The 27,451-nt window shown below is 42.6% G+C and overlaps 2 protein-coding genes across 9 annotated transcripts in view; one reads left to right on the top strand and one right to left on the bottom strand.

The window, feature by feature from the left end:
- vgll4l (vestigial like 4 like) overlaps positions 1–27,451 on the bottom strand; it is a 120,542-nt gene that overhangs the window by 41,228 nt on the left and 51,863 nt on the right. The gene's annotated exons all lie outside the window — the stretch shown is intronic.
- On the top strand, positions 1,458–26,445 carry gapvd1 (GTPase activating protein and VPS9 domains 1). Of its 8 annotated transcripts, none has more exons than XM_079270328.1 (28): positions 1,458–1,594; positions 7,613–7,832; positions 8,675–8,942; positions 9,052–9,624; positions 9,721–9,804; positions 9,898–10,032; positions 10,721–10,913; positions 13,127–13,281; positions 13,585–13,714; positions 13,822–13,947; positions 14,110–14,283; positions 16,766–16,903; positions 18,123–18,257; positions 18,842–18,961; positions 19,304–19,381; positions 20,151–20,497; positions 20,666–20,753; positions 21,569–21,601; positions 22,239–22,310; positions 22,408–22,527; positions 22,646–22,772; positions 22,885–22,997; positions 23,668–23,827; positions 23,963–24,150; positions 24,606–24,819; positions 25,218–25,290; positions 25,389–25,586; positions 25,921–26,445. In XM_079270328.1, the coding sequence occupies exons 2-28, from the start codon at positions 7,648–7,650 to the stop codon at positions 26,059–26,061; spliced, it is 4,368 nt and encodes a 1,455-aa protein (XP_079126454.1). In that variant the 5' UTR covers positions 1,458–1,594; positions 7,613–7,647; the 3' UTR covers positions 26,062–26,445. The 8 variants fall into 8 exon arrangements, with proteins under 8 accessions (XP_079126454.1, XP_079126453.1, XP_079126451.1 ...); XM_079270327.1 differs by having other exon boundaries at positions 22,408–22,536; XM_079270325.1 differs by having other exon boundaries at positions 13,124–13,281; positions 20,151–20,341; positions 22,408–22,536.

Raw genomic sequence — 27,451 nt, 5'->3', positions numbered from 1 at the left:
TTCCGATTACACTGCTCTCAACAATGTCTGTGGATTATCTTGAGTAGGAAGGTCATGATTTCTTGATAAATAGCACGAGGCAAACAATAGCACAAGGCAAACAAAGTACATTGACATGACTAAATGATGAATACTTGGAGTTTGTCATATATATATTATACAGCATATATATACGGTATATACAGTATATATATATATTATGACTTGAGTTTGAAATTGGCTGATTCTTGGCGATATCCTCATCCGTATCCTCTCTTTATTTTTTCAATGTTTTCTTTTTTTAAATATACTAATGTGGTATAACATGTCTGATTTGAGTTACTCTAACAGGCAGTTGACTCAAGGATTTTCCTGAGGTGTCCTTCTTCTTTGATATTAGACCACCACCTAGTGGAAGAATACATGTATTCGTTTTTCTTCACCCCCATTTGAGCAGCACTAAACCTAGATCATATGTACGTCAGCGCATGTTAGTGTAGCTGTAGCCACACTATTTACTGGCTCAGTGTGTGTTTTTATTCTTCATTAACCGGCTTATTTTTCTGGAATTATCTCATCTTGGCTCTCTGCAACAACTCTAAATCCAGCAAAGTACAATAAATAGTTACCATATGTTGCCATATTAATCCATCTTTATATATGCAGAACATTTGAAAACACATTACAATGGCACTGCACCGCACACAAAAATAAAAACCTAGAATTCAGTCAAGGAATCAATTTGTTAAATGGACACACACAAGCAAATCAGGGAGAATTCATAAATCATAAACTATTCTAACAAATTAGATTTCAGTCAGATGTAAAATCCAGAGAGCGGATGAGCTATTGTTCTTTTCAGTTTTTCACTATGGGATGTGGCCCCTGATCTCTTGATCTTAAGCATTTATTTCCTTTTTTGTCTAATCTGAGTGATTGCAACATCACAGTGTATGTACGTTTTCACTATCATTTGCCTTATACTGTTTTATTTCCCCTGTATATTCAGACTGGACAAAGATACAAGTGCTATTAGGAAACCAACTTTTTTTTTTTTTTTTACAAATTAAATAAAATTAAACATTAATTCAGTGCAACAAAATTACCTCTGTGTCACAGGATCCAGACAGATTGACACTCAGGTATTTACAGGATTTGAAGCCAAAAATCTCCAAAAAAGTGACATTCTGGAGAGAATATGAAGGACACAATACCGCTATCATGACGAGGATATCAACAGGAATTACAATTGTGTTTGTTATCCAGTAAGATATGACATATAGCTTGTGAATCAGAAAATCCACAAATGTTTGGTTGTAGTATGTCTGACTTGTTTTCCATTTTAAACTGCGGTAGGATTTGTCAGAAATTGCACAAACTATTGTAACAGACACATTATCATGTGTAGGCCTGTAGGTGGAAAAGCTTCCTTTAACAAGCCTTTGCGCATGCGGGGTGCGCATGTCTCCTCGTGATGACAGCAAATGACAGCACTGTTCGCTCCTGCAGAAGCCAGTGTGAGACGGCTAACACACAATTCCTCTGACTCGAGAAATCTTTTGATCGGCCGTGTTTAGAGAAATAGCGAACAACCGGTAAACGCTAACAACAGTCGGTAAGTTGCTGAATTTACGTTCGCATGTTTTGTTGATCAGATTTGGACACGGAGGAGCTTGCAGCCTACAGCTAAGCTAACGTAGCTAACTAGCTTAATCGTTAGCTCACCCTGCTTGACTAGCAAGACGAGTTCAACTTGGTTAACAACGTTAGCAGGCTACTGCTACAGGGTTAGCCAGCTCACCAGGTTTCTGTCTGTGCTCCTTCCGAAATCAGTGCAAACATAAGCCCGTCTTGACTTGTGACAGTGTAGCTAACACCTGGGTGTCCTGGGTTGTGTCAGTTTCCGTCATGGCATTTCTCGTTAGTTGACCTAATAAATACGTGGGTTATTTGATATGTTTCTCGGCTCGCCTGACATTACCTTAACCTAACCCATCTCGATGTATTGGCTAGTAAATTACCAAATCAAGGACAGTCTAAACGTGCATCTTAACGTTAGCACATGGAAATGTTTTAGCTTTAGTGTCAAGTGTGCCCACAGCCACCCTCTGAGCCTGTGACGGTAGTGTCTAGCTAAAGTTGTAGCCTAATAACATAACCACTAGGACAGTATTTGTATCGTTAGGCTTGTAAGGCCATGGGATATTATACCGTGCTGCCTTTTAACATGATCAATGTTTTAATGCTGGTTATTACCCATAACTCGTTGTAGCAAAGAGGGAATTATCTCCCCATTTTGTCCAATGTTACTGTAGTAATTAGTCAAAGATGAACATAAGTCTCGTCTTATTAATAAGGTAAAGTGGTAAACATTTGCCAGACAAAATGTGTCTATAAAAGACCAAAATCGGTGTACTTGTGACTTAAAGCTTACCTGATAAATTATGGAATATAATATTACAACATAAATATACAGTCTTTACCTCCCTCTTAATAACTGCTGTCATAGTACACTGATCCTGAATTATCCTAGCTCCGTATTCGCTTACTTCAAACATTACTACCTGGTGTCAAATGCCACCTCACCTTACACAGCAAAACAAGCCTTTTAAAAGCGTCGGAAGTCAGTTTCAGTGACTCACGTTGTTGTGTAAATAAGTCTTAATCAGCTCTGTTGATTAAAGTGTGACGAAGGGATCACACGCTTGTTGCTTTGCAACTGGATTTATTATAATTCATTACTTAGTAGGTTCATCTTTACTTGTCGGATGACTACAATACTGAAAGTTTAGAAGATAACTAACAATAATTTCAGTTAATGCAGATGACAATACATACTAAACTATATACAATTTGTAACAATCTGCAGTCACTGAAGGAGACGACTAAAATGTTGTGTAGGTTAAGAGGATGTTAAACTGCTGAGCTGGTGAATGGTGTGTGTGTATATATATATATATATATATATATACACACACACACACACACATTTGTGCTGTTTGCTTCACTTTGTCATGACAGCTGCTGTGCATCTCAAGAATGTTGGTTTGGGCAAAATGTTTTAGATTGAAGGTCTTGGGCAACACCACATGGTTTGACCCACTTTCATGGTTTGACCCACCTTCATGGGTCTCTCAGAAGGCCAGAAAGAGGCTGAATATGCATATCTTGCCCAATTGAGAGGGTATGTCCTCACTGAGACCAAAACTAATGTGCATGCTGTTGCTCCTCATCTACTGTCCAAATCAACAACTTCTTATTGTCAGAAGTTGCAGTCAAGATGGCAGATAAAGTGACATCCCCTGTGGTAAACTGGGTTAATTCCATGACACCTAAGTCGACAGTACAAGTTGTAACATTTAACATCAGCACCTGACTGGTATTCTAAACAGTGATCTATGTTTATGGTATATACTGTTTATCCATACAACGTCCATATAACACCCTGTAATTGACTAAATATCCAGGCTGATAACAATTACAAACAGTGGAGGTTTTTTCAGGAACTCCAGCTTGAACATTGTTTTCTCGACTGAATGTGGAGGAGCAACATGAAACCTTTCATAGTGTGTTTGGTATGAAAACATGGATTTAGCAAGACTCTGCCCCTCAATTGGGACATTCTGTGTATTGTGTGCATTTCTCTTTTTGGCACCACTACGGCATGTTGTCTTTGAGCCGGAGGACATTGTGAAACATTCCCTTGGTTGTGCTGGCCATGCGGGTAGAGAAGCTAGTGTTGTGGCCAGAAAGTTGCTTCCGCGATCCACAGGTTAAATCTGAGTGGGTGCAGTGATAGAATAATGCGTGCTTCCCCAGCACCCGAACTAGTGGTGCAACGGATCATACAACTCTCGTTTCGGATCGTATCAGGAATCGCAGATACAGATCCCTTTTGTGATTTGATCATAGCAGCTGGTCTACAAGGCTTATTTTTTGTGGCACTATACCAAAAATCATTTAAACCGTTTTCTAGTCCGTGTAAACCATCAAAAACTCTAAATTCTGTCCTTTGCCTTTGTTATAGTAATTTATAGTTTTTTTTTCTTCTGCATGAAAAACACACAATTCGAATGATGAGGAAATAAAAGTTTGTATTTTAGTAGTTTTAATGATGCACTATAAGCTGCTTAGAGCCCGTGTAAATGTGTCATATTTGCCTCTCTAATATTCATTTATGTTGTGAAACCATCTTCAAACAACTGGATTTATTCAAGTTTCTCACCAACACTGCATTTTACGAGATTACATTTGAACACATAACAATATAATTTACCTTGGCCCAAAACTAAATTAGAGCCTGAATGCATCATAATGTGCGCTAGCGATGCTGCCACAGTGCTATCAATTTAAACACAAATTGGTTATTTACAATGTAACATTTTTAGAGATCGCTGACTAGAAAAGTATGAAAGCCGATTTCCTGATCGCATATTTTACTGAATATTGGCGGATAACGATCGGCCACTAACTCAAACCGACTGGTGGGAAAGGTCACTCCTAAATCTCATGTACTTGGTGTACAGTATCGGCTTGCTGAGCGGTGTGAGAAATTATCTGAAAGGGAAGTGTGAAGAGGATGTTTGCTCAGAAACATGAACACCTTTTGTAGAATATGAAACCTTTTGAAGATCTATAAATAGCACTTTGTGTGTGTGTGTGTGTGTCTCTCTGTGTGTCTGTGGGAAGAGTGGGCTGTTTTCCAAACACCTTTGCTCAGGTGCTGTGATATTCACTTCAAAAAGTAGTGTTGTTATTTAGCTTTCACATTTTTAGAATTATTTAGAATTTTGAAACTTTGTCATCAGATAACTGAAGCGGTTGGACTTGCCTTGGTAATTTAAATCATCAATTTTTTTCTCTGCCCTGCCTCTTACGACTTGTTTTAATTTGAGTGCTGGTGTAATGGATGATGACTGGTCCTCTTGTCACGATGTTAACAGTATTCAGTGACTGTACTGCCACAACTACTGTCAGCTTTCCCTCACAGTCTGTTGTTGGGTTTCTCTTCTGCTTTAGAGTTCCTCAGTGAGCTCCATGCCTGACTCACCAGGTGGCTTTATGCAGTGTGTTGTGTTGGAGCTGACTGGCACAGGAGGCCATGACAAATGGCAGTTAACCGCACTGCTACCCACTCGATAGCATAGTTGTTTTTTCACTTCCTTCCAAGTATGTGAGGAATGTGCTTATTTAAGAACATGACTGAATACGTGGAAGTGCACCCTGAGTGTACTCATCAACCAGTTACCTGTCAATGGAAACAAAATAAAACCTCAGAAGATGCACCTTTCTTGTCTGCCCTCCAGATCTATGAATCCAGAAAGGTCTTCACTTCAGATGACTCTTCAATAACGTACAGCCCCCACCAAGTGGTTAGTTTTAGCACCAAAAACTACTATAAAAACTGTTGATTCATCGTTTCAGTCATTTTTGAAGCACAAATGCCAAAATGTTACCGTTAAGTGCCTCTCAAATTTGAATATTTGCTGGATCTCTTTGTATGGTAGTTCATCATTTTGGGTTTTCGGACTGTTGATCGGAACAAAAAGCACTTTGAAGACCTTGAGCTTGGGGAAAATGTGATGGGCATTTATTATTTTACTAATTTCTGACATTAAGACAACAATTAGTCGATCAATAATGAAAATGAGCGATTCGATAATGAAAATAATCATTAGTTGCAGCCCAAGGTAAAACCTAACTCATGTTGCCACCACTCAATACATAACATGACTTTAAAAGCTGCTCTACAAATGTCCAGATTGGGAAACAACTTAACAGTTATTGTGAAAGCTTTCCTTTACTTTCACCGTATTTAATACACATTAATAACAAAAATATTATTGCCTATAAGTGGAATATATTTGTTGAAGAACCAGGCGGCAACCTCCAGTTCTGTCGAGTGAAGCCGATGTGAGAGTGTCCTAAAACTTGCATTCTCTCTGCTGACCAGCAGGGGGCGACTATTCCGGTTGCAAAAATAAGTCAGATTGTTTGGAAGTCTATGAGAAGATGGCCCTACTTCTCACTTGATTTATTACCTCAGTAAACATCGCTAGTTTAAGTCTTCTTCAATACAGCATGATGTTCATTTAGTAACTTATGGTCCCATTTAGAGTCAAATACACCAAAAAGCAGGGTATGCTTTAGGGCGGGCTTACTGTGATTGACAGGTCGCTGCCGCTACCCAGAGCCGTGTACCAACATGGCTACGGACATAATCCAAGATGGCGGCGGCAAAATCGCCGAACTCGAGGCTTCAAAGTGGTAGTCCACAAACCAATGGGTGACGTCGCGATGACTACGTTCCACTTCTTATATACAGTCTATGTGACGAGCCAGCACTTAGAAGTAATAGTGAACTGTTTGTTGTTTAGTAGTCTAAATGTTTTTGTAGACTACTGCGGCTTATAAATGCTAAATAAGTGACTTTTATGTGAAGTGTTGCGGTTATTTTCATTATCCAGTTAGTTATTGATTTCTTTTCAACTATTTGTTTGGTCTTAAAATCTTAAAAAATACTGCAAATCACAAGTGCCTTCAAAAGTAAATATTTAATATATTTCCTGATAATTGACAAAGTGAATAATTGCTTGTGAGATTGTTTGTTGATCTATTGCAGCACCCAGGAGGCTATTTTGTTTCTCATGTGATAACGATCAGTTGTGTCTTGTGAAGAAATAAATCACATACTGAATGTTTGTTTGTGGTATTTCATTAAAATGATCTTTTAAGTTGACCTGTTCTTTACAAAAAAATTTAAATTGATCACAGTGATCGGAGATCAGTAATAACTTTGTATTTACCGTGGTTTACCCAGGGAGTTCAATGTGGAGGCTATCATTATGTATTTTAAATCTGTATAACCAATTTGATTTGTCACACATCAACACTAGCGCTGTGGTTGTCTGTTAGCTTGTGAACAATGGCCCTGCCTTGCAGTCATTCCCACTCTGAGGCCGTTTTCTCCAGTCTCGTCTCATTCTCCTCCCAGAACCATAACTCCACTGTTAAATCTGTCTTTGCTGTGTTTGCAACCAGCCACAAAGAGGCTTTTGTGAGTATGATTCACCAAGAAATCATTCAAATGTCATGCCCTCAGCTTGGTTTGTATGTCTTGGCTGTGTATATCTGGAAAAAGGGAGAGGGATTTGCATATTCAGCTGTTTGGCGTCTGCTGAAGCTTGTGAAATGCGTGCTTTTGTTGTTGTCATTGGGCCAGCGTGTGAAGCACATGGAATGCAAATGATCACTTCACTTGCGTGACGGGAGCATCATGTATGAGCTAGCGTTCAGCCAGCCTTTACAGAAAAGGGAACCACTTCCTGCTTCTCTTCTAAATGCAGTTACTTTTAAATGCAGCGTAGCTCAAATACAGAAGACTGATACTGTTTGAGAGGTTGGGCAAGTTAGACTACTATAGTAGCCTAAATGTCAACAACTTTCTAGGGTTCATTGGAGTGCTTGGTGACGGAAAAATACACATGCTGGACAGTCCCACAACAGAACAAAACACCTGACATTTATTTTTCTTGCTAATGTGACTTTGATCCAACATTTGATGAAAGGTTATTTGAGCTTTTCATCATTTTCAGTACCACGTATTCGCCTATTTTACCCTTTTTTTTCCCAGATCATTTACCTCTCTGCTAGTGTGAGCTGGTGAAGATGGTGAAGCCAGACATCCACACTCTGGCCCACCACCTGAAGCAGGAGCGGCTGTACGTGGCATCGGAGAAGCAGCTGATCCAGAGGCTCAACAGTGACGTACTGAAGACGGCTGAGCGGCTGTACCGGGCCGCATGGATCGCCAAGCAGCAGAGGATCAACCTCGATCGGCTCATTCTCACCAGGTCAGACCTGCCATCATCATTCACTCGGGGCCTTTTAAAAAGGAATAGATCAACCTTTTGGGAAATATGCTTTCAAAAAAGTGAGATGAGAAGATGGATTTTCACGTCGTGTCCGTGCATAAAGTACAGAGCTGTAGCCAGGTTGTGATTAGCCTTGCTTACCATAAACATTTGAGTCAGGTGGCTAACAGTTAGCCTGTCTCTCTAAGGTTAAAAAATATAAATATAAAATACCTTTTTAAAAGTCATTGATGTCAACTGAAAGCAGTTTTTAATGAAAGACAGCAATATACAGTAAAATACTGGTAAATCCTTAATCTTCTCCTTAATCACTACTAAATTCAAATGCTACAAAGTGTTTAAAATTTAAGGATGTGGTGAGCATTTTCGAGAGATGCATCGATACTGATATTCGATATCGGTCGATACTCATTCAAATAAGTGAATCAGGTATCGGTGACAATGTGGCGATCTGAAAACTCTATTGTGCTGATAAGATCAATTTTGATACTGTATGCTGTTGTTGTGTGCGCTTGGCCCCGTCACAACAGTTTAGATCAGCTGTCAGTTGGAGCCTGCAGATCAAGCGAGACCTTGATCTTTGAGCATACAATCGAATGCTTCGACTTGATTGTATGTCAGTCAGAAGAAGGTTGGATGATGTGTCGTCTACCACGTAGAAAAGCTGTGATAAACCCATTTATACCTGCCGTGGATGTAAGTGGGGTGAGATGTAGTTGTCTTAGTGAGAGGGAATTAGAGTATATACTGATTGTGTTTGTTGGTACACAAGGTTTTATATGTTGGGACATTAGTAATAATGAAACAACTCTGTTCTACAGTGCGGAGGCCTCTCCGGCTGAATGCTGCCAACATGCCAAAATGCTGGAAGACACACAGTTCATTGATGGCTACAAGACTCTGGGCTTCCAGGAGACGATCTATGGCGAGTTCGTGGCCAGGTTAAGGGAGAACCCGAGACTGGTGGCTTCCTGCCTGGTGGCAGGAGAGAGGCTGAACCAGGAGCACACCCAGGGGGTCACCTATACAGTCTTCACCTCACTTTATGGCAACTGTATCATGCAGGAGGATGAGAGCTACCTGCTACAGGTCAGTCAGCCCGTACCCATCTCTAGTGTTACGCATTTGTGAAACAATTTTAAAGCCTCAAAGTAACGTGTTTTGCTCTGGTGCACCTATCTTTCTTGCCGACTCGCAGGTGTTGAGATATCTGGTTGAGTTCGAGCTGAAGGAGAGTGACAACCCTCGCCGCCTTCTGCGACGGGGAACCTGTGCATTCAGCATCCTTTTCAAGCTCTTCTCCGAGGGCCTGTACTCAGCCAAGCTCTTCCTCACCGCCACCCTCCACGAACCCATTATGCAGCTGCTGGTGGAAGATGAAGACCACCTGGAGATCGACCCAGCCAAGGTGACGGAGCGCCTCACTCCGGCCCAGCAGGAACGCTTTGGAGAGAAGGGCTCCGAGGACTACAAACAGAGGGTGCAGGCAGCTGTGGAGGACAATGAAGCCAAGCTGGTAGCTCTGGTCAACAAGTTTATCGGGTACCTGAAGCAGAACACCTACTGCTTTCCCCACAGCCTGCGCTGGATTGTGTCGCAGATGTACAAGACTTTGTCATGTTTGGAGCGTCTCGAGGTGGGCGAGGTGCGCACCATGTGCACAGACCTGCTGCTGACCTGCTTCATCTGCCCGGCTATAGTTAACCCAGAGCAGTATGGTATCATCTCAGACGCCCCCATCAATGAAGTGGCCCGCTTCAACCTAATGCAGGTTAGTGGCACAGCGAGTCATCCTGTTGACACATCAAACATGTGGGAGGCATTCTACAGTAAAGAGTCATGTTGCATGTTTTTGTCGTTTACACAGGTGGGGCAGCTTTTGCAGCAGTTGGCCATGACCGATGATGATGCAGACCCGAGGCGGAAAAGCAGTTTGTCCAAATTTGATAAGGTTTGTGAACCATAGTAATGGTTCGTTAATTCCAGCCCGAGCGCTGCATATTTCTCCTCGTACTAATTTATGCCTCTTCGTCTCTGGCTGCAGAGTTGTGTCGCTGCCTTTCTGGATGTGGTGATTGGAGGAAGAGCAGTCGAGACCCCACCCATGTCCTCGATGAACCTTCTTGAAGGCCTCAGTAGGACTGCGGTCTATATTTCACATAATCAGCTGCTCGTGCTGGTAGGCTCTTTTGCAATTGATATCCACATGTGTCCTAAGCTACCATTTTGAAGTTTTAGTCTTTATGTACTGCCACCCTGTTGCAGGGTTGAACTTTAGATCTAGGCATTCTAATGTTTCTAGGTACTCCCTACAGACAGGCTAATTTGACTTTCTGCATGCATTTACAATTACTTCAAAATGTTCCAATGCAGAGTTACAGGCGCCGGACAAAATAACATACAAATGTGTGCAGTAAACATCCTTCTGGAGATGATAAGCATGTTTGTCTTTTTTTGTGAGACTAGGGATGTTGATTAAAGCGTTAATTATTCAGGCAGTTTGTAGTAGTTGTTGGGCAAATATCTTGTTCGTGCACATGTCTTCCAGTCAGTTTAGTTTGTGGTTTCTGTTTCACCAATTGCAGCAAACAAAGCAGAAATTTGTCTGGAGGGAAAGCTCATGCATTAACCTGCCTCATGACTCAGTGTGACTTCAGTGTACAACATGTTTTTCAATACATTATGTCGGGACATAAACATGGTTTATTTGTGTTTGTTCTTTCCTTCCATTCAAAATGACCTTTGACATGTTGTACCAGACACAGTTTAGGTTCACTCAGACTCCTTACACCCTTCCTCAGAATAACTCTTGACTTCTAATGACTGATTTATGGTCTCAATAATAACGTTTCTCACTTCCCCGATAGGTGGACTTTGTGCGTAACGTGATGGCAGGGGACCACCTTCGGGAGGAGGATCACATGGCTCTGGAGACCCTTGTTGCCAACGTGCCCCAGTCTCGAACTGTGAAGAGCAACAGTCTGGAGCTCACTCCCTCCAACACCCCCCAGCTCTCCCCAGCTACCACTCCTGCCAACAAGAAGAACAGACTCCCCATAGGTACCTCCGCCTCTGTGTCACTGCCACTTTTTATAGAGTTGACGTATTGATGTGCTCAAAGTGACGCAACCTCTTGTAATTTCCTGGTATGAGACATTTTGCTTTATAGGAATATCCCAATTTGAAACTCGAACTGGAAGATGAAAGCATAATATTTTGCCTAATGAGAAGCCTAATAAACAAGTAGAGTTGAGTGGTGATGACTGGTGAAAGGCCTGTGTTTTATAGGAAGCTAATGAGCTTCTTCTCAGCTTGCTATGAAGATAATTAGCATGGCCTGGATTGAGGCTCAATTACAGAAATGACAACCAATTAAATTACCAAATATAAATGAACTAATTTTAATTGGAATGGATGGAAAAGATGCATAGACTACCTTCATTAGCATACTCATGACAAATGATGCTGTAGCAACTCCCCCTTAATTAGAACTGAACCACTAGTGCTTGCTACTCTGAGATATGACGTTTATACGCACGGTCTTGAGTTGATACTTGTGAGATGTACTCTGTATTCTTTCTTCAACCCCCTACTTTGTCCTCTTCCTTTCCTCCTGTGCTGCCACTGAATGACCAGGACAACACTTAGCCGCTATAACATCCTGGGACCCCACAACCACCGCTCTGTCTGCTCACATTCCATTAGTAGCCCCTTTTGGTGGGTAGCCCGTCAGTCGTGTTAGGGTTGGAGAGGACCTAACTCATGCAACTGTTTTCTCTCCAACTTGCGTGTTAGATAACACTCGCGTAGTTCATGCGCTCAACGGCACAGTAACCTTCCCGCCTCGCCGCTGTTGCATAGCGCTGCTGCTGTCGTCCATGTGCTCTCACCATGCTTGCATTGCCTCGCACAGTGCTTTTGCTCATTATTAGAGCTACAATGTTTTTCAACTCGTTTAGTTTTCTACGTTTTTTTTTTCCCCCCCCTTTTTGCGTCCTCATTCAGCGGATTATGGCTTTTCATTACAAGGTAGAGTGGGAACAATATCTATCTTTCACCTTTCCTCCTTCTGGCCTCTGCCTAAGTTGTGGTCAAAATAAAAGAGACACTCGCGCAATTACTTCCCACAATAATTGTAGCTCTGTGGTGGTGTGGTTGTGTTCTTAATATAACATATGGCATCCTCTCATGTCAGATAAAGTAAGAGTAAAACAAACTATAGTGATAATATCAAGGATTATATTGGTTTCTTTGTGTTTTTAAATGAATTGGAGGACGTATAGTGTTTCATTTTCAGATCTCTTAAAAATTCTCAACTGAGATAATGTTGTTATTCAAGAACGTGGGATACAACCAGCATACTTTTCATGTTCCTCAAATAGTTTTATCCCAATACATACTTTGATGGAAGCATTGTTCATAAAAAACGTTATTGAGAAGGGAAAACAATTCAGGATGGGTGTAATGTTGTAAATGATCTTATGATTGAGTACCAGACCCCCTCCCCCCCCAGGCAAATTCAGAACCCCAGTGAACTTGTATGGGAACTGGTCCTGTACTTGGTTGTTCTTTTTAAATATATCTGGTGGATGGAGCTACATAATCAATGCTGCACAGCGTACAAAAGCTCCAGAAACAGAGAGCTGAAATATGTCAGACTTGTCTTCAGAGTGGTATGAATATCATGTGCAGCTTAAGTGTTTCATTATGTTAGGCGTGCCATTGCTATCCTAAAAGACATTGTGAAAGCACATCACTTGGTATTTCAACATGCACAGAATACCATGTTCGAGCGCAGGACATCACAAATGATATCGATAGTGAACATCGTGTACAGTGTTTTAGAATGTCTATATTCTAGCGTTGCGAAAATCATTTTGTTATAAAAACTATGCCTTTTGTTTTTGTATCAGCTTAACCAATGAGCCTTTTAATTAGTCTTTATTATTAACTATCTAACATCTAAATACGATACATACGTTTGTCTTTAATGTCACCAACGTATAGCTACATAAAGCAATAATTGGAAATCAATCAAAAGGTTATTTTGACGTTTTCTTTGTGAAACTGATAAGTCATTATGATTTTACAGCTCATTTGCAAATCATTCTCATTACTTATGAATTTAGCATTGGTGTGACATCCCAGATGAGTTAGTTCTCCAGTTTCAAGCTTTAGGCTCGAGCTGTTCATTTTCACGAATAATGTTTGGTTGCTTATGGAAATATTACAGTGGTTTCCCTACTAATTCCCTCCAACCCACCAACCAGCAGCTGCCCGTAGCCGCAGCCGTACCAACCTCGCCCAGGAGGGGGAGGCAGAGGCCAGCTCCCAGGAGTCCCTGCAGGAGCTGATGCCAGAGGAGGTGCTCGTGATTTCACTAGGAACGGGTCCTCAGTCTGTCCCTGGGATGATGTCAGAGAATGAGGTAATGTGACTTGAATTAATGTACTCATTTGCAGGAGAGATGATGATGTGATAAATTCAATACCATATCTTTTCCTGTCACTGAAGGGGAACACGACTTCTCAGTCGATGGCATGCATTATGCGGCGCTTTGTGTGTGCTTGCAATGTTACGCAGTTGTTAGGAAACCTTGTATCGCATGTATAACTAACTCCCTTAACTGTCTCTTGCTGTCTTTAAATGAGATAATGTCGCTAACAAGAATGACTCAAAGCATGTTCGTAACAAACACAAGATATATATGTGATCTATTTTCATCCACTAGGTTTTGAACCTGCAGATGGCTGATGGGGCCCAGGGGGAGGGCCATGCTGATGATACTAAGCTGCACGGTAAACCAGACAAAACCCTTCGCTTCTCCCTCTGCAGTGACAACTTGGAAGGCATCTCAGAGGGTCAGTCTGCAGTCTGAAGACGCATAAAGCTACACAAACAATTATCAAACAAACTATTACCTTGTGCATGTTTTTATTTATGATTTTTATTTATTTTTTTACCACAGGTCCATCCAATCGTTCTAACTCCGTGTCCTCTCTGGACCTGGAGGGAGAGTCTGTTTCTGAGCTGGGAGCCGGACCATCAGGGAGCAACGGGGTGGAAGCTCTTCAGCTTTTGGAGCATGAACAGGGTCTGTGTATATTTCTGTATGCTGCTAAAAGGCTATGTTGGGTGTATAAATATATATTCTTCAGATACAGCAAATTTGTAAACAGACAAAAGATAAGAAAGCTTACAGATGAAAGTCCTTCATGAGCAAGCCCTGTCTAACATACGTGCGTGTTCCCTTCAGCCACCACTCAGGACAACCTGGATGACAAACTGCGCAAGTTTGAGATCAGGGACATGATGGGTCTGACGGATGATCGGGACATCTCCGAGACGGTCAGCGAAACCTGGAGCACCGATGTGCTCGGCAGTGACTTTGACCCCAACATGGATGAAGATCGGCTGCAGGAAATAGCAGGTTGGGCTCGGCTTATTTAACTTACTTTACTTCCTGCATCAGTAAGCACATTGTTTGATCTACACAGCCTACGTGATCGTTGCCTTTTTATGAGATGAATTCGCCACATGAAGGGATCTTCCCTGACTGTTGATTAAGTAGCGTTAGGGAAATGTCATCACCTTGTGGTATGCGGGTGAAATAGCATCGCAAAGCAGGTCATCGATTCACCTCAGGTTCTATGAAGAAATGCACCACATGCCTTGTGGCACTGCGTTTACACTTTCTCATGAGTTTTGTTTGATCTAAAAAATTATTTGAATTGCATTTCAGTAGCTAAGACGCATAAATAAATGTGATCTGAAAGAGATGATGTAGGCCAGTGTTTCTAGTTGTTTTCATCGACATGGTTTAATACAATGTTATGTATTTCGTGTTGCGGGAGGTGTATGAAATTTTTCTTTTTGCAGTTGAATTTCCTGTCTCACTGCCAAATCGCAACTTTAAACAATGCTTAGGATGAGTAATACAGTTGCAGTATATTTCAGTTTTTCATACCTTTTTTAATTATAGAAAAAAAACTAAATTAAATTGTGATAATAACTGAGGATGAAGCAGAAATTACCAATTTCATACTATTTGTCTGTTTTTATTCTGCTGCCACTGACTTTTATTTTTCAATCTTCCAATTGATAAAATAGGCCAATGAAGTGGACGCATAAACATAGAAAATGGAAAACAAGTTATAGTCAAAGTGTCTCTGGAAGTAAATCCTGAAGTTTGCACAATCACAGTAGCTACTAAGTACATGCGTAATCATAACATGCTGATCTACTGTATAAGATAAACATCTTCAGTGGAGAGTTATTCAGATCCTCCTGTCTCCTCTGCCTCACTCTTGTTCTTCACAGCCTTCCCCCTGCCCATCTCTCTCTCCCTCTCCCCGTCTGTCTCTCTGACATTCACTCAGTCCCTGCAGTCTTATTGACCTTGGTTCCTTCTCATTTGCATCCACCATTTTTCATTCTTCGGAATATGGCGTTGGGGGACTTTTCCATCATTAAGTGAATTTACAGCAATTTCCTTATGTGTTTTCTCCAAGGGATTGGGTTATGAGATGCACATTAAATATCCATTAATACCTCATTATCCCACTGATAAGATTACCATGATAATGAGGCAGAAATTCTAATTGTTTCACTTCTTGTTGTGCCACTCATTTAATCATCCACCTGAAAGACAAGTACTCTGCGCCCCTACCTTGAAGACTGTAAACACGGACAGCGGGATAGTGCTCTCCCACCGCCAATGAGAGCCCTGCCCCCGCCAACATCAGAACACACTGTTGCCCGGGTGCTGGCATGCATGCCTGCTCATGGTGTGTGTGTGTGTGTGCCGTGAAGTGGAAGCGTGACATACCAGGGGGTGTGGCTACCACAGGTCGACTTTTTGATATTGAGCCTTGGCCACTGACTCCCACTCACACCTGCTAGCTCCTCCGCATTCTTCCGCCTTGTTAAGCCGCGGCTTCCCAAATGGAGATGGAGGGACGCCGTGCTGAGGACATGGTGGGCTAAGCGGTAATTTGGTTGTGAGTAATGCTAGGCTTAATCAACGGCTCAAAGTCATGGGCCGGGGGGGCAGGGTGAGATATTACCATTAACCTCTGACCTTTGGCACAGTGGTATATGTGCCGGTGGGTCCCAGCATGAAATGCACATGACCTCCAACTCTCTCTGTGTCTCTGTATGCAAAGCTCACTGTCTTTGAAGCCCCATCCACACAACATTCAGAGAGCGTTTTCTAGTGTTTTTGCTTATCTCAGGACATTTCACAGTGTTGTTTAAAAGTCAGAGCTGAAGGCAAAACACTAAAAGTGATGAAACAGGTTTTATTTAAGAGATTACATGTGAAGCCAATACATTCGGCACCATACAGTGCTGAGACGAATTACTTGTTAAATTGATCAGTTGATTAAAAGATAAAAAGGTATGGATTAGTTATTTCAGTTATTCTTCTGGTCCCAGCGCTCATGTGAGGATTTTCTACTTTCCTTCTGTTTTTATATCATTGTAAATTTGATATCTTTGAGTTTTGAACAGTTTCAGTCAAAATAACTATTTTAAGATTTCACTTAGAATTTTTTTTACTATTTATTTAATCATAATTATATGGCCATAATGATTCATTTGTAAAAAAAAAAAAAAATTACTGATAAATCAGTTAATAATAATTAGTGGCATCCTTAGTACTATATTGAATATTTTAAGGAATGGAACGGAATGGAAGTATGAACATGCACGCAACTCAAAAATGTCTACCTCTGAAGTGGTATTCTCAATACGATACATCAGAACTAATTACAGACTATGAATCAACACAACCAGTAGAGGCTTGGTAAAGTACAAAAAGGTGCCTTCGAGATGACTTTGTGACGATAGAGGTGACTTCTTACTTAAAGCTGCTTCATGCTGTGGACGTCTCTTCCCCTCTGTGCTCCCAGGGGCAGCTGCGGAGAACATGCTCGGCAGCCTGCTGTGTCTTCCTGGCTCGGGTTCAGTGCTGCTGGACCCCTACGGCTCCACCATCTCGGAGACCACAAGCGAGGCTTGGAGCGTGGAAGTCCTTCCCAGTGACTCAGGTAGGGAGCCAGGTTTGTTCTGTTCAACTGTTTGCTTTGGTTGTAGTCTCGATTCTTACACTTCATCTCCGTGACGGTCTCACATGTGTGCTTGCATATGCACGTGTGTCTTTGCGTGCGTGTTTGTTTGTTTGATATAGTGGGGGTTGGGACACCAGGTGTGGTTGCACGGCATTCCATTCAAACAATGTGTGAGTGCATCTGTCATTGTATTTGTGTGCACTAGCCTGTCTTTCAGGGCAGATCTGCGTGTGCCAGTAAAAGGCAGCTTATGGTTTCCTCAGAGGGACCACCAGGTGTGTGTGCACCTGTGGTGGAGCAGTGGGGAGGGAAGCACCTGCAGCTGTCCTCAGTCAGTTTACATGGTGTCAGTTTTTCATCTGGCTAGACTTAACATTGAATTTTTCCATGGCTGGTGTTTATGTATTATGACAATAGTCACACAGGTTATCGGTTTACGTCAGTCAGTGCAAATCCAAATGCATATACAATGTTATAAATCCTCGATTGTCTGTTCATTCAAATTAAACATTCAGTCCCAACCTGTTATTAATGAGAAATGATGTGCTTAAGACCCCCTTTTTAAAAACCTGTGTTTTGGGAAAATCAATAGTGCTTTTATTAACAGCGTTAAGTGTTTCTTTCAAAACCCTGGGCCTTATGTTAATTGAGGTAGTACAGCATTCCAATATGTGCAGAAATGACATGCATGAGTGTCTTGATTGCTTTTTGTTCCGTTTGCTACCCCTGTTATGCTCGGTAATAGCGTGATCGGAGGCTTGCTTGGAGTAGAACGCTTGTTTCATGGCTAGGCAGCAGAAAACTACACTCTGAAGAGCACTTCACCAGCACATTATTACTAACGAGCATGCAAATGAGTACTGCTGTTAGTATGGAGCCTCTGGGTTCCACCCAACAGCTCCATTGGGTAGCCAAAGAATTTGCCGTAGTAGGTTTATGGTTTGGTTTGGCTGTTATAAGACACGATAATGTATGCTTTGTTTGATTTCATGCATATGTGCACACTTGGTTTCCCAATGATCGTAACAGAGGGGGGGGGGGGGGGGGAATGACCATCGTCTGTTGCAAACTGCCAATAGTTTCATTTAAATTCATCCACACTTCAAGTTAGAAAAATGACGCACTCTTTTCTTAGTCTTTTGTCTTTTAAATAAATGTATATACATTTTTTTCTTTCCTTTTTTGGGTCCACTTCCAGAAGCCCCAGACCTGAAACAGGAGGAGCGTTTGCAGGAGCTGGAGAGCTGCTCGGGGGTTGGCAGTACCTCGGATGACACAGAGGTCAGAGAAGTCAGCTCGAGACCTAGCACACCAGGCCTCAGTGTGGTCTCAGGTATAAATCTAATCTCCACTCGGCCCCATCTTCACTCCCACCAGTTATTTTTTGATTTTTATTTTAGTCCCTTTTGTTTTTCTTAAGTTGACGACTGGTTAAATACACGTTTGCACCCTCCTGAGTCTGTGTAGAGCAATCCTGTTGTTAACCAGTGTAATGGGACTGTGTGTGTGTGTGTGTGTGTGTAGGTGTGTGTGTGTGTGTGTGTGTGTTTTTTCTTCTGGATGGCACTGGTTATTGCTGGTTTGTCTTTTCCGTGGGCTCAGGTGGACGTGCTATGTTGACACGCATGAAGTAGTATCCTAGATTAAGAAGCCAGCGGTGATGTTCGTGGCTCAGCTCACAGGAAAACATCCCGCGGGATAGTCTGCATCTCATGATCACTCTTATCTGTATCTTTCCCCTTACCCATGGGAGCTTACGCTACCAATTTGGAGTTCCCAGTGGGTTCCTATCTGAGAGAGAGCATACTGTATAGTAAAGAGAAAAAAAATCCTCTTTTGTTTGAGAAACATTGAACATGCAGGTTCTGTTTTTGACAAGTCAAAGTATTTTACTGTACTTCTTTTTCCCTGATGCAGGCGTCAGTGCAACCTCGGAAGACATCCCCAACAAGATCGAGGACCTGCGGTCAGAGTGCAGCTCAGACTTTGGAGGGAAGGACTCTGTGACCAGTCCAGATGGGGAGGAGTCAGGCCACGGTAGGAGAGTGCCACATCCCCGCTAGGCTAGCTAAGCCACCAGTTCAGTGTCTATCTGATCTAAGCAGCATCAGTCAGAGTTATCAATCCCTGTCACTTACACAGCTGCCACCAAGCTAAACCACTGTTTTAGTTCTCAGACACTGTAATTGTTATAAAAGTTAAAGTGAGATCATCTTTGTTAGCCTGACAAAGAATGTCTAACTAGATAATAGCCTAGCTTATCTTTTTAACTAAATGTTCTAAGCGATTTTTAAAAATAACCGCAATGTGCATTTGTATATCAGTGGTTAAATTAGTAAATGCTCTTAATTGTCTCATATCCTCTTGTGGTTTTTACAGGAGGACACCATCTGACATCTCCACCGTCACAGACCGATTCCTTACTGGCCATGTTCGATCCCCTCTCCTCCGGTGAAGGTAATTTGCACTCCCAGAATGCTCTACAGCCAATCAGAGCTAGAGATGAGTATCATTAAATCCCTGCCCTAATGTCGCGGGCTCACAGAACAGCTTGAGCTCCATGGAATTAACCAAAAGAGAATGCATGTGCCCCTCACACACAATATGACCAATTGCTGGTCATATTACAAATGCAAATTAAATGTCATGTAATTTGGCCCATTTAGCATCCCAAGTTATTCTCCACAGTCTCTGTTACTGTGCATTCTGTTTGTAGTGCCGGTGGATATTGTGTGAGCGAGGAATGGATCGTGGCTTTGTGTCTGTGGCAAGGTGAAGGCATGCCGGGTTGAGAGACCTCACCCCAGGCTCTTTGGCACTGTCCCCTTGTCCCACTGTGCTCATGGCACGAGGCTGCCATTGGAAGCTTTTCAGGAGAGAGAGTCTACCCTTGGAACAGGTGGCCCACCTATACCTAGGGCTCATCTCCCACTAACTCTCTTTAGCACTCTCCCCCGCTTTTGAGGTGTTTGTTTTGGTAATGTTTAGCCACTATTCTGAAACAAGTGAGATTCTGTGGTACAGAGCAACAATCCTCTCACTGAACCTACTTGTAGAATTTCATTGGTATATTTAAGGATGTAACAACTATTTAGGGAAGTCTTTGTGGAGTTTGTTCTGTGAGCTGGCAAGTAAAGATTAAAGAGAATGCAAATATACAATGTGCACTGGGATATTTAAACATTATCCATTTTCGCCTCTCAAATTTTCTCTTCTATTACCTCAGGCTCCTCCACTGGAACAATAGTGAGGCCCAAAGTGCACTACGCTCGGCCCCCTCACCCTCCCCCTGATCCTCCCATCCCTGAAGCCAGTGCCCTGGGGCAGGACACGCGCCACTCCCTCTTCACGCCCCACTGCCTGGCCCAGGCTGAGCTGGAGCACACCAAGCAGCGCCACTCCTTCCCGGACAGGCTGGTACGTAGCCGCAGCTCTGACATTGTGTGCCCAGGCCGCCGGCCCACAAGTGACCCCGGCCTTAACCGGCGGGTAGCGGTTGAAGAGCGCGACCCTGCCGGGGCCTTCGCCTCGGGACCGTCCTCGTCCCCCAGCAAGGACTCCCTGAAAGGAGAGGTAACCAGTTACAGAGGCACTCTTAGCTATTGACAGGGACAGTCGCGTTATTACTAGCGCTGCTGAGGAACTGTTTTAAATTCATCAAATATGTTTTTTTTAGTGATTGTTGTGTGTGATCATGTCCCTGCTATTGTCTAAGTGTATCGTTGTCATTTCTATCCAAAGGTTGAGGACCGGAAAGACAGTGACGACGAGAAGTCTGATCGCAACAGGCCATGGTGGAAGAAGCGTTTTGTGTCAGCCATTCCCAAAGGTAAGGTAACGAAACACTCGGTCATTTTAGGCATGCTCTCTTTTCTACACTTTAAAAGGAACTTTTATACATTTAAAAGCAATCTGTTGGATTGCAGCGCTCCTTTTGTTTTTTTTGTTGCAGGAAAAAAAGTTCTCTTAATCACAACGGACAGGAAATATCACACTTTAAAGAGCAGCGCAAAAAGCAATTTATAATGTGGGAAAGAGAATGATGATCCATATTGTCCACTCCATTTCTGAGGCTCCAGTTGGAAAATCATGTTTATTGTTGTTTGAAGTTACCTCAGAGACGTGTCCAGTCCTCTTTCTCTCACGTCTCACTGGCTGTAGATTTATATGGACGTTTCAAAGCTAATCAGTCATCTGAGGAGCGTTGGCTGTGTAGATTGTATGGCTGTAGCCCTCCCAGCAGTGCTGTCAGCCAGCGGCTAATGGTCATTAGATGGACCGTTCTGTCATCAGCACTGATAGATGACGCATCTCTTGTTGCACTTCTACTCTATAACCGTCCCTCATACATCTGTCTGGGAAATAATGAGCTGTGCCCACACAGACTGGCTGCTTATTACTCTTTGAGATAACGATGTTTGCTAAGTAAACTGATAAATGAAATTGATATTCATAAAATGGAGGACTGTGTTCACATGGAAAAGTAAAGAGCCATGAACTCCTGAACCACCAATCTCCAGCCAAGCCTCTGTAGAGTCCACTGTGTGTTGTCCTGTTGCTCTGCATGGTGACGCACAGCCAGTCGTCCAGCAGAGCGGCAGCCCGTGTGTGAAAGGCCAACCCTGTCTGTTGTGTTCCTCACAGTGCTGTATTGGACGGCTGAGAGTGATGTCCCAGGTAACGCTTCCACGCTGTCATCATTGAGCTAGCTTTACTGCTGGAGCCAGCGGCTGCGTACCCATGCTGCTTTGTAGATGTAGCCTTAGAGCTGTGATGTGACATGGTTGTAGCCTGAGTTCACACTCTCACACTCCCTCATTCCTGCATTCGTTTTGTCACCCCTTTTTATTTTTGCTAGTATGTTACCATTTTACCGTATGGAGAATACAGAATATCAATACAGAGTGTTTCGTGTGTGTGAGATCAAATGATAGAAGCTGTGTCTCTTGTTTGTCCTGTTTGCACCGTAGTGTTATAGGATAAGCATCAGTGGGTCTATCTACATCTATATCGACTGGACATTTTACGATGACTTGCATTAGACCGTTGTGATATTCTGCTGTGAAACGACGGTTTAATTTACCATTTCAATATTATTTTGCTTTGATGTTAGTTAAGTTCTACTCTATACTTTTTCTGGTAATGTATGATACCATACATCCTCCTACATTGAGATTTGTTGTCTCAATATAAACCATGAAAAACTCCCAAAGATTGGCCAAAGTGGTTGTCAGCAGGCAACTCGTGACCAGCTTGTCATCCGGCGATGGTGAAAGTGGTGTCAACTCACTAATCGCACGTCTCTCCTCTACAGCTCCGATAGCTGCATTTCGGAAAAGAGACAAGCATGAGAAAGACGATGTTGCCCCAGAGCGTGTCCCACAAGGTCTGTGCTGGTTTGGTTCCCTAATCGGGGACAAAATAAAGATATCTATTATGGTGGTTTCATTTTCATTGATCTTTTATGTTGTTTGGTTCATCAGATGACCCGTTGCCCAGACAGAGCTCTCAAGCTCAGGCAGCTGAAGATATTCTGGACAAGTACAGGAACATCAAGAGGACCAGCCCGAGTGATGGAGCCACAGGTGGAGCTTCTTATGACGGTACAGGAGGTCAGAAAAGACACTTGCTTTTTTTTTTCTATATACGTCTGTATACTACGCACTGCACACTTGCAGAAGATCCAGTGAATAAACTGCCTACTTTTCTTTTTTTTTACAGATCTTTGTGTTGAGGACAGCGTGCATGACTCTCCTAGAGAAGACACTCTTCAGAACATTTCCGCTGATGACCTCCCAGACTCAGCCAGCCAGACAGCACAGCAGCACGACTCAAAGTTCTCTTTCAGGTCAGAAAACTACAAAACCCGATTCAAAATCCATTACTCAACAACTGCTTTACTGAACCATATATTCTTAGCCATTGCGGTGAGATTTCTTTTTTGTTTTTGTGTCTTTCAGTGATGCAAAGAAGAAGTTGAGGTTGGCATTGTCTTCTGCAGACTCGGTGGCTCTGCCCATCATGGCTCTTACAACTACACGCAATGGGCTGCCTGACCACATGGAGTCTGAAGGTAGCCCTTCCCTAGATCGATCCTGTACGAGTGCTGCTGTAGGGACTAGTAACTGGTGATAGCATACAAACTGATCATGCAGCACAATCTATTAAATACATGCTAAGAGTCAGAGAGTGTGTTCATTTAGAGCTGTTATAGTTGGTGCTATCTACTAGACTTTGGGTGTCTTTGTCAAGCTCCTCCACAGGGAGAAGGGTACAAGCCGTTAATGTTGGCAAGCATCCAACCGGCTGAAAGTGTCCTTAAGCAAGGCACCTTGTCTGAACCACTTTCACCTTCTGACTCGCCTTCCAGGATTTGGGGCAAGGTTGAAAGAGTGGGAGATGTTAAAAGAGAAACTCAATATGGTGTCAGTAAAATATCACATTCTTAAACCATCCTACTAATTAAACTACTTACATCCTGCTTTAATATTGGTTCAACATGTTATCAGAAAGACACCAGTATGCTGATGCTGCACAAAACAAAGCTTTCCACACAGCAGTTCTGCGGGCCATCCGAGGAAATGCTTAACAGTAAAACCATAAGACGCCCATCTTTGCGGCCATCAGTCACATTGTCATGTAGAGGCAGCAGGTTGATCAGATTACAGCAGCCAGCCGTTCCTTTGTGAGCGGCGAGCAGTGTCGTCTAATGCCGTCTCCCTGTCGTCCTCTCTCTCGCTCAGACAATGAGATCGTCTGCTTCCTGAAGATCCAGCTAGCAGAGGCCATCAACCTTCAGGATAAGAACCAGATGGCCCAGATCCAGGAGACAACGCGCTGTGTCACCCGCTTCGACGCGCGTACCTGCAGGAAGCTGCTGGCTGCCATTGCAGAGGATTACAGGTAACTGTGGAGGACCGGAGAGTCACTCGTGGCACCCCTTGGGTTTTTCCATTTCAATTCATAATGTGATGTTTTACTAACAAAGAGCCAGCAATACAGTGGCAATAATAGAATATAAATGTCTGTTTCCTTTAGAAAGCGGGCCCCATACATAGCTTATCTAACCAGGTGTCGTCAGGGCCTGCAGACCTCTCAGGCCCACCTGGAGAGGCTCCTCCAGAGGGTGCTGAGAGACAAGGAGGTGGCTAATCGCTACTTCACCACCGTGTGTGTCCGGCTCCTTGTTGAGCACATGGAGTCCAAGATGCTTGACTTCATTAAAGGTATCTCCACATGTATTACAGCAGATGGACTTGTTATGAACTTGAGCTGGCAGAGAGTAGAGACAATCCTGACCTTCCTGCCGTCCTATTTTCTGGCCATTTCTGGCCTATTACACATGATTTACAATGCTTTTTTCCAAATTCCACTCCTTAAACAACCACAAACAGGCGGTGGTGACCCTTACAGGATATTTAAATAAATAGGCCAACTCTGAAGTGGGAGATATGATGGAAGGATTGTTGTTTGACAATGTAATTATAGCTAATATGAAATTTCTCTATATTTGGCCAGAACTATAAGTAGAGATTGATTCCGATCATCACTTCATGTATTTATTTATAGATATGCCCGTACACAACATCACTTTCAAGCTCTACTTGAAACAATCCAGAGTAGAGGCTGCAGCTACGTCCTGCGCTGGTGTTACATCTGTTGTTTCTCTGCTCCGCTCCAGCGTTCCAGGGGTGCACAGCATCGGATGACAAGACGGCAGCAGTGGAGGATTTTCTGCGCTACTTGTACGGCGCCATGGCCAGTGATGCCATTTGGCAGTACGCTAGCGAGGACCAGCTGCAGGATGCCCAGATGGCTATTGAGCGCTACGTTATGAACCGCATCTTCAAACTGGCCTTCTACCCCAACCAGGATGGAGATATTCTCAGAGACCAGTGAGTAGCTGCAATGACGCCAGTGCCTCACAGTCACACTAGGCAGCACTCCAAAAATACTTTGTGTTTTTTTTTACGATGAGATTTGGGTTTTAAATCTTTATAAAATAATAAATTAGCTGGTCAAGCCTATTTCATTGAGCAACAACATATAGTAAAGATGATGTTATAAACCTAAAAAAAGCTCATTTTAGCTGCTAACATTTACTACCAAGCCAGGATGCTTTGTTTGTGCATTTGTCTGAAGAGTTGAATCCACTTAATCAATCAGTAGACAACCAGTGAGCAAGAAACTCAAATAATTTGCTTAATATTGAGATTGATATGTTGCACTGTTGGATTGGGCAGAATGTGCGCTCTCTCTGTTGTCATATACTTACTTGTTTTGTCTCTCACAGGCTTTTCCATGAACATATCCAGCGGCTCACAAAAGTTGTGACGGCCAATCATAAAGCTCTTCAAATCCCAGAGGTATTTTCATGGTGATCACTTCTATTCATGTGTGGAGAAGGGGAAAAAAAACAAAAAAGTATTAGTCATTGTTTTTTCTTTTTCTTTTGTGGTTCCAGGTTTATCTGAAGGAGGCTCCCTGGCCCTCTGCGCAGTCTGAGATAAGGACCATCAATGCATACAAGACGCCCCGAGACAAAGTCCAGTGTATACTGCGCATGTGTTCCACCATCATGAACCTCCTCAGTCTGGCCAATGAGGACTCCGTCCCTGGAGCGGATGACTTTGTCCCTGTGCTTGTCTTTGTGCTCATTAGGGTGAGTCTGCTCTTACTGCTACACACTTTGTTAACAGCACAGTCAGCACTAAGCTGCATCTTCCAACAAACTCTTTCTTTGACCTTCAGTATTGATCACTTATTGACAGATTTTTTTTTTTTTTGGAAATGAAGACTAAGAATACCGGTAATCATCAGAAAATGATTTCCTAAATGACTGCATTGTAACTCCATGCGTCATAAAGACTGCTATCCGCTAGCCTGTGTGGATATATTTTACATATCAACATATTTATGATTGCAATCCGTACGGCGTTGCGTGAGGTTCTTTCAGCGGCTAATGTGAGCCCATCCCTACATCTCCTCCCCTCCAGGCAAACCCGCCCTGCCTGCTGTCCACCGTTCAGTACATCAATAATTTCTATGCCAGCCGGCTGAGTGGGGAGGAGTGCTATTGGTGGATGCAGTTCACCGCGGCGGTGGAATTCATTAAGACCATCGACGATCGCAAGTGAAGCAGAACAGCCACCTGTATGGGCAGACTGCGGGGGAAGGAGCCGGGAGACTTGGAGACTTCCCAACCAACTGCTCCCCCTGCACAGCTTATAAAACCTGGCCCTCAGCCTGCTCTTTATTTGTATAGCTTGTACATAGCCAGAGACGTTGAAAGAGTACAAAATATATATTACTGTATGTATGTGAACAAATCCAGGTTTTAGCCGTGCTGAAAAAAACGGCCTTGGGGGTAAAATTGGCAAGATGTTAACTCTGAACCTGATTTGGGTTTTTTTTTTTTTTTTTTTTTTGTGTCTTCAATCATGTTTCACGTTTGGGGTCTGTATTAGGAATTTTATAAATATACAATTACCAATATGACATTAAATCAATCTAAAAGATAATCCTATATAAAGGGACCAGACTTCCTTGATGTGATCACTGATCTTTTTATTCCCCCCTGAGTGAGGGCTTCCAATTAGATTACAATATAATGTTCATTAAAGGCATTGTAACGCAGGGATTTACAGCGCGTGGTAGTTACTGATGGGATTTAGCGACTCGTTAAAAACTGAAATCAATTCACAATAATCATACTACTCACAAGGTAAGTGTATCACACAAGTAGGGCAGCTGTTTCATTGAATTGTTTACTTCATCTTATTCCCAAAAGACAAGTGTCAGTGACAATTTGGACATCAGGGCCCACATATTTATATGAAATAAAATGTATTTATTTCTGTAATTCTATTTAATGCTTTTGTTTATCTAATTTAAAGAGGGAAAAAAAACAGAAAATGCATATCGTGCCCATTCAAGATGTCTGAGGCAAGTGGTGTAATTATAATAAACTTGCCAGAAAAGCTTGAGTTGGGGAGACACCTTAGCAATGAGTCTGCTGGGGATTATAATACAGGGTCAAGTTATTCAGAGTAGTGGTGGCATTTATGGAAAATTGTGCCTTTTTTGCAGTTGGGCGCTCTGTCAGGTAGTTATTTTTGACTATTATTTTTCAACCCAGCGTAGGCATTAAACCCCCCCCAACACACACACACACACACACACACACACACACACACACACACACACACACACACACACACTCCAATGGGCCAACCACGTCTCACTGAGAAACCTTTGTCCAGGGGGCATCGCCACATCACTGATTGTCATGGCTTAGTCCCTTTACTGCAGCTGAATCTGAACAAATATCCCCTTTGGTGTTGTAGAGCCTACCTCGGAGTTGAAGCCAATGAGCCTGATTACGACTGTCCTGTATTGGTTGTCAACAGAGTACTGGATCATTTTTGCACGGCTAAGAAATAGTAAAGCGGTGAGGCAAAGGGAGGAAAAGTTGGCTCCTGACCTGCTGTGATGCTTGTTGTGTTTACAACGCCCTTAATCAACGCA

The sequence above is a fragment of the Melanostigma gelatinosum genome (assembly GCF_949748355.1).
Source record: "Melanostigma gelatinosum genome assembly, chromosome: 6".
Classification (NCBI taxonomy): domain Eukaryota; kingdom Metazoa; phylum Chordata; class Actinopteri; order Perciformes; family Zoarcidae; genus Melanostigma; species Melanostigma gelatinosum.
The sequence above is the reverse complement of the archived record's forward strand: the minus strand, read 5'-3'. Positions and strand labels throughout refer to the sequence as shown.